Below are 7,999 nucleotides of genomic sequence, written 5' to 3'. Positions count from 1 at the left end.
TTATGTGGTTGTGTTTCCTCTGTGGTTATGTCAGCACCGGTATTCGAATTGGTACCTTCTCAGTAGAATTGCTTAATCGGTCTTTCACCTCGAGGAGGTAATCTAAATTACATTTTTTTTTTTTTTTGCTGTTTTTCCATTCGGGAAAAATTTCCAAAAGTATTTTTAAAACTTACAACATTTTCTTAAATAGTAAATTTCATAAGATTTTTTATTAAACGAGGTAGACATAAATTCATTTTAATTTGCCACTTTAATTCATTTTAAAATATGTAAAAATCGTTTTAATACATCTTTACTAGAAATAGTTTACATGATTTTTGGAATAGGCTCTTTCAAGAGAACACCAAAAAAAGAATGTTGAACAAGTTACATATAAAAATCAAATTACAAATAGATAACAACATATTGATATCATTTACTAGAAAGTGGAAAACCAATCCCATTGCGTGTTGTAGGAAATGTTGCAAACAACATACTACAAAACACCCCTACGCCTACCGGCAAAGCGGTAAGAACTTCCAATGCTTCCGCTGACGGTGCCGGAAAGAAACAATTTACCGCATTTCGATCGAATAGAACCACCGCACCAAACACGAATAACGACATGAAAGCATGAACAAAATCTATGAATCTTAACTTATATCTCTTAGATAATTCTTGAGGAAGAGTTGTGGATCCATCAATGATCCAAAACCCATGGATTGTTGCAAGTCCATAACAAATAGTACCGTTTTTGTCTTTGTAAGAATCCGTGAAGCTAAGTATGAAGCAAGAGAATCCACATATTGCCACTAGAGTTGATGTCATGATCTTGCTCACTAAATCGCATTGACCGCCGTTTGAGAAAATTGGCGATAAGAGCTGAAACGCGAGCACCGTTCCTGTTGGTAAGAGATTAGCTAAATGAGCAGTGGTTTGAAACGTTTGACCTATTGCCTTTTGTATCCATGTCGTTCTTTCTATATCCGGGAAGTTTTTGTCTTCTTCAAGAAGTGGCCTTGTGATGTCTTCTTTAGTACTTTTTTGATGATCTTCATCAACTTTGATCTCCATATTTTTTGAAGTTGTTTCCCCTATGTTTTTCTCTGATTTTAGGAAATGATTTGATGTAAGAAGGAATGATGATGAAATCTAAAGTATAGGATATATAATAGAGCAAGGTGAGAGAAAAGAGGCTTTACACTTCTCTTATGCCTTGCAAGTAACCTTTGAGACCAAACCAAAGTCTTTGTTTAAGTGAAGCATGTTCTTTGCACACTCTTCTTTATTTAAGAGACCAAACCAAACCTTGTTTTTTTTACGTCTCTAATTTGATACGTTTTAGAATACTCTATAAAGTTTCGTGATATATTTCTGAGTTTGATAAATATTTTCCTATGAACAATTCTCCATATATGTGGTTACCAAATCTTTAATTTTTGTTTTTGTTTTTGATGATTCATTTTCTTGGAATTTTTTTATACTTGTTCATATCTAAATAAATTTCGTAAATGTTATCCTAGTGGGATTCTTCTTGAGACCGTGTCAAATGTCAATGAGAAGAGCGTCGTATAACATCATCTATGATCGACCGTTTCAATTTAATAACATTGATCACGATCATATTTTCTCACTTTTAAAGTGGATATTAAGATCAATCTTTTGATTATCTCCTTAATTTTTAAATATGACTAATCCATCCATCGTGGAAGTCAAGTAAGGTCTAACAAATCAATAAGTAATTATTGGATAAACATATGTTTAACGTATAAGGAACTCTCCAGCTGAAACAGAGGTTTTGCTCTCAAGTGAAGCTGGACCTGCAACACAAACACTGAAGCCCATCAAAGAAACTCAGTCAAAGCCCATTAATACTCAGTCGTTATCCTGCAGTAACACAAAGCAAGATAACGTTCTCAGAAGATTCCCGAAGCAATGCAAGGTTCCAGGAAGCTTCCTTCATAACAAATTTGGAGCTCTTGGATCATGTGAAGTCACGTGCTAAAGGACACCTGTCATGACATCATTGATTACCTTTATCCTTAAATATCAATCATTAGCCACTGTAAAAACTTGAGTTGAATAAAGACAAGAAAAGTTCTTCTTCTCCAAAATTTTCTCTCTAGCTTTCTTAAAGCTTTCATGGTATCAGAGCCATGGATGGCTCTCCTAAATCTTTTTCTCTTTCCGCTTTGAGAATCTCTCAGTGTGTTACACTAAAACTCACTGAATCAAACTACTTGCTATGGAAGATTCAGTTCGAGTCCTTTCTCTCGAGTCAGATGCTTGTGGGCTACGTCACTGGTGGCACTCCACGTCCTCCTCCTACGATAACTGTGCGCAATGGAGATCAGGTCACAGAAGCTCCAAATCCAGAGTTCGTCAAATGGGTCAGGAATGATCAAAATGTGCTGTCTTGGCTGTTTGGGTCTCTGTCAGAGGATGCTCTGCGTTCTGTCTATGGTCTCCACACATCCCAGGAGGTATGGTTTGCTTTGGCCAAGAAGTATAATAGGGTGTCTGCTACTAGAAAGTTAGATCTGCAAAGGCGTTTAAACAATTTGTCTAAGGAAGGAAAATCTATGACTCAATACTTGTCTGAGGCTAAAACTATATGCGATCAACTTGCGTCTATTGGTTGTGCTCTCACAGATCCAGAGAAAATCTATGGTGTGTTACATGGTTTAGGTCAGGAATATGAATCCATATCCACTTTTATTGAAAACTCAATGGATACCTTTCCTACTCAGTCTTTTGAGGATGTTGGATATCGTCTCACAAATTTTGACGATAAGCTTCAGGGATACAATTCTGCAGCCAGTGTCACACCGCATCTTGCCTTTACTGCTGACAAAACCTACTACACTCAAGGTCGAGGTCAGAATAATGGTCGGTCTGGTTCTCGTGGAAGAGGTCGTGGCTACTCTACACGGGGAAGAGGGTTTCACCAACAAATCAACTATCAATCCTCAGATTCTGGTTCAGAACGTCCAACCTGTCAGATTTGTGGTAAGTATGGTCATTCAGCAGTCAAATGCTACAAGAGATTTGATCACTCACATCAGATGGAAGATGTTCACACGGCAATGGCTGCAATGACGCTCTCTGGTCAGACTCAGGGTCACGAATGGCTTCCAGACTCCGCGGCAACAGCTCACATAACCAACTCTACTGCTCAGCTCCAACACTCACAACCTTACAGAGGTGATGATGCAGTTATTGTTGGTAATGGAGAATTCCTTCCAATCACTCATGTTGGTTCTATAGCAATTCCAACTCTCCAAGGTACTACTTTACCTTTAGAAGATGTTTTAGTTTGTCCAAACATCACAAAGTCTCTATTATCGGTATCAAAACTCACAGCAGATTATCCTTGTGTTGTTGAATTTGACTCTGATGGTGTTGTTGTGAAGGACAAACGGACCAAACAGCTCCTCACACGAGGAAACAGGCATAAAGATCTTTATGTGTTAGAGAATTCTCAGTTTGCTGCGTTTTACTCTTCTAGACAACAAGCTACTTCTGGTGAGATTTGGCACTTGCGACTGGGACATCCTAATGGTGAAATACTGCAGCACCTATCCAATAATAAAGCTATAGTGATGAATAAAACAAGCAATCGTTTGTGTGATGCTTGTCAGATGGGAAAGTCTTGTAAACTCCCATTTTCTACTTCTGATTTTGTTTCAAAAAGACCCTTAGAACGCATCCACTGTGACTTATGGGGTCCAGCACCTGTTGTTTCTGCTCAGGGATTTCGTTATTATGTGATTTTTATTGATAATTACTCAAGGTTTACCTGGTTTTATCCTCTCAAGCTCAAATCCGACTTCTTCTCTGTTTTTGTTTTGTTTCAACAAATGGTGGAGAATCTTTTTATGCAGAAAATTGCTAACTTTCAGTGTGATGGAGGAGGTGAGTTCATAAGCTCAAGATTTGTGTCTCATCTAGCCACATGTGGCATCAAGCAACTCATTTCATGCCCTCACACACCGCAACAGAATGGGTTGGCTGAAAGAAAGCATAGGCACATTACTGAACTTGGCCTCTCAATGATGTTTCAAAGCAAGATTCCTCAATATCTATGGTTAGAAGCTTTCTTCACTGCTTCTTTTTTGGGCAACCTGCTACCATCTTCTGCATTAGCTGACAACAAAAGTCCTTATGAGCTTCTAATGGGTAAACCTCCTATCTATACTGCTTTAAGAGTGTTTGGATCTGCATGCTATCCATATCTCAGGCCTTATGCTAAGCACAAATTTGATCCTAGATCATTACTTTGTGTCTTCTTAGGCTATAATGAAAAATATAAAGGTTATAGGTGCCTTTATCCACCTACTGGTAAAGTTTATATTTGCAGGCATGTTCTTTTTGATGAGCATCACTTCCCTTTTCAGAAAGAGTATGCTTCTTACATTACTCCGGCTACCTCTCCATTACTTTCTGCCTGGCAACAGAGTAATTCAGCAAATCAACAAGTCTCATCAACAGAAACTCAGTCTCCGGAACCGATTACTAGTGAGCCACATGAATGTTCTGAGCGTACGACAGCCTTTGATGCTGCTTCTATTGGCGACAGCATTCCTGTACTCACTAGTAGTCCTATTCAAGATACATCAACAGTTAACAGTCCTCAGAAGACGCCGATTCCAGCTGAAACAGAGGTTTTGCTCATGGATTCACCAACAGAGTCCATATTTTCTGAAGAAGATTTTCCACCTCTCACAAGTCCTCAAGCACCTGTCAACAATCATTCTATGACAACAAGAGCTAAAGATGGGATAAGGAAGCCTAATCCTAAATATGCTCTGCATACTGTGAAGACTAACTATTCAGAACCAAAGACGGTGAAATCAGCACTTAAAGATTATGGTTGGAACAGTGCTATGAAAGAAGAGGTGGATACAATGCATGAGACTCAGACATGGGATTTAGTTCCTCCAGAAGAAGAAATTCAACCTCTAGGCTGCAAATGGGTTTTTAAAACCAAGCTATGTGCTGATGGATCATTGGACAACCTCAAAGCTCGACTAGTAGCAAAAGGTTACGAGCAAGAAGAAGGAGTTGATTTCATTGAAACATACAGCCCTGTAGTTCGAACAGCCACTATCAGAACAATTCTTCACAGAGCCACAATCAACAAATGGGAGGTTAAGCAACTAGACGTCAAAAATGCCTTTTTACATGGAGATTTAAAAGAAACTGTCTTCATGGTACAACCACCAGGGTTTGAAGACCCTAGCAAACCAGACTACATATGTAAGCTCAAGAAAGCCATCTATGGGCTGAAACAAGCCCCAAGGGCGTGGTTTGACAAGTTTAGTTCCTTCCTACTTGAATTTGGATTCACTTGCAGCTATCCGGATCCGTCGCTGTTTGTCTATACCAAAGGCAATGATGTTATGTTCTTGCTTCTTTATGTTGATGACATGTTGCTCACAGGTAACAACACCAAGCTCATTGATCAACTTATGATGAGTCTCAGCAGTATTTTTCGAATGAAGGACATGGGTCATATACACTACTTTCTGGGAGTTCAAGCACATTCTCATGCTGGAGGTCTCTTCCTCAACCAAGAAAAGTATGCTACAGACTTACTAATCACTGCAGGGATGGCTGATTGTGCTCCAATGCCAACTCCACTTCCTCTTCAACCTGATAAAGACTATGGTAAGTCAAAGCCATTCTCTGATCCTACATATTTTAGAAGCTTGGCAGGGAAGCTCCAATATCTTACATTGACCCGGCCTGACATTCAGTTTGCGGTTAACTTCGTATGCCAAAAGATGCATACTCCATCTGAATCAGATTTCAACTTGCTCAAGCGTATCCTGCGATATGTGAAAGGTACAATAAGCATGGGTATCAATTTTTCGAATACTACAGACTCTACTCTTCGTGTATACAGCGACAGTGATTGGTCAGGTTGCAAAGACACTAGCCGCAGCACAGGAGGTTTCTGTACATTCCTCGGAGAAAATATTATATCATGGTCTTCGAAGAAGCATTCTACTGTTTCCCATTCATCCACTGAAGCAGAGTATCGAACTCTTTCATTAGCTTCTCGAGAAATAATGTGGTTGAATTCACTCTTACGGGAAACAGGAGTTGCTCAGCCTATTACTCCAGAGTTATATTGTGATAATCTCTCGGCGGTTCATCTCACTGCCAATCCTACACTTCACTCAAAAACAAAGCACTTTGCTAGAGACTTTCATCATGTGCGAGAACAGGTTGCACTTGGAGCTCTTATTGTTAAGCACATTCCAGCTCCTGATCAGATTGCAGATGTCTTCACCAAGTCTCTTCCTCAACAAGCGTTCTTTGATTTGAGGTTCAAACTCGGCGTTTGCTTGCCACCCACGCCAAGTTTGCGGGGGAGTATAAGGAACTCTCCAGCTGAAACAGAGGTTTTGCTCTCAAGTGAAGTTGGACCTGCAACACAAACACTGAAGCCCATCAAAGAAACTCAGTCAAAGCCCATTAATACTCAGTCGTTATCCTGCAGCAACACAAAGCAAGATAACGTTCTCAGAAGATTCCCGAAGCAATGCAAGGTTCCAGGAAGCTTCCTTCATAACAAATTTGGAGCTCTTGGATCATGTGAAGTCACGTGCTAAAGGACACCTATCATGACATCATTGATTACCTTTATCCTTAAATATCAATCATTAGCCACTGTAAAAACTTGAGTTGAATAAAGACAAAAAAAGTTCTTCTTCTCCAAAATTTTCTCTCTAGCTTTCTTAAAGCTTTCATAACGTAAAGTGCTTAGTCAACCACGAATTTTCGTTTCATTCCCCGTTATGATTCCTTTTTAAAGAATTATAATTTAGATTACTAGTTGCATTCATTTTAACTAACGTCAATTAGTAATTTAGTACTAATCCTCACGCATGAAGACCTGCACGTTACACATTTTGCTATAATAAAATCCAAAAAAAAAAAACTATGAACGTAGAAAAAACAGGAACAGTTCCAAAAGTTGGGCCTTTAACTACCAAACAGTCCAAATGTTGAGTAAGCAAGCAAGCGAAAGCAGAAAAGTTATTATTCTGGGGTGGCGTTAAAAATCGGTTTAAATCTTAAAACTGAAACTTAAAGAGGAGTTTCTTTATTTGACGCAATTCTTAATTTTTGAAGTAGTTGAATATAATTTCTTTATCTTTGAAAACGGTTCCGTATTCACACGATGCTTGGTTTTTCTCTTTTGCTTGCATTGTTCGAATTTCTTCAGTACTAAAAAATGATCATAATTATTCATGATTTAGCTTATAAGAAATAATCATCTTCGCATGAATAATTATGATGATTGTCAAGTGTACGAAACAATAAACATCCTGAGACTTGGAAGGAAAGGTGTTCTCATAATTTGGACGGTGGACCTAACTTGCTTCCGTGTGGAATAAGGTATACCGTATACATATCTTCCTCTTCTTTACTTTGGTTTTTGGGTAAATTATTTTAAATATTTGTAAAGTTTGGTAAGTTATTATTATTGAACTCAAAAACCCCAGGAAAAAAAACTAGCCGAAGCATTATTTATTCTATCTTATCCCAACCTCAAATTATATTCACTTTTAAGTTCAAAGTTGTGCCTCTTATTCCCAATATCCCATCATTGTTTCTTTGTTTGTACAATTATTTGTTGAATATAGAAAATAAACTTACCCACACACATAGAAAGAAAAGTTGTGACAATTAAATTCATTAAAAGATGATAATAAATTGATTTGAATGTATATAAAAGTTATTATCTTGGATGCTGATCATCTTCCGATTAGATACGATAAAATGTTCATCTCATAATTCACGTTACTATTAAGTTTTTCGGGGATATGTCTTTAGTTAAGTGATTTTGTCAATCCAAAGATGTAAAAAAAAAAGTAAAAAATAATAAGTTTCTCTATCTCTCTCTTTGTTAGCACCAGACTTTTGGTTTCGATCCATGTCGACTACTCATGTCCTAAAATGTTACACCAAAATGTTAAGCTCAAGACTATGGGTGTTCAATCAA

General features: G+C 38.0%; 1 protein-coding gene across 1 annotated transcript; it reads right to left on the bottom strand.

Moving 5' to 3' along the window:
* Positions 1-294: 294 nt before the first annotated feature.
* LOC9304065 lies at positions 295-1,247 on the bottom strand. Its single transcript, XM_002867947.2, has one exon. The coding sequence runs from the start codon at positions 1,054-1,056 to the stop codon at positions 415-417; it is 642 nt and encodes a 213-aa protein (XP_002867993.1). The 5' UTR covers positions 1,057-1,247; the 3' UTR covers positions 295-414.
* Between the last annotated feature and the right edge of the window lie 6,752 nt (positions 1,248-7,999).

Source organism: Arabidopsis lyrata (genome assembly GCF_000004255.2).
Source record: "Arabidopsis lyrata subsp. lyrata unplaced genomic scaffold ARALYscaffold_7, whole genome shotgun sequence".
In the NCBI taxonomy this organism is placed as follows: domain Eukaryota; kingdom Viridiplantae; phylum Streptophyta; class Magnoliopsida; order Brassicales; family Brassicaceae; genus Arabidopsis; species Arabidopsis lyrata.
The sequence above is the reverse complement of the archived record's forward strand: the minus strand, read 5'-3'. Positions and strand labels throughout refer to the sequence as shown.

Coding starts and splice junctions, on each gene's coding strand:
- LOC9304065 (XM_002867947.2), bottom strand. CDS start 1,056: ATGGAGATCAAAGTTGATGAAGATCATCAAAAAAGTACTAAAGAAGAC.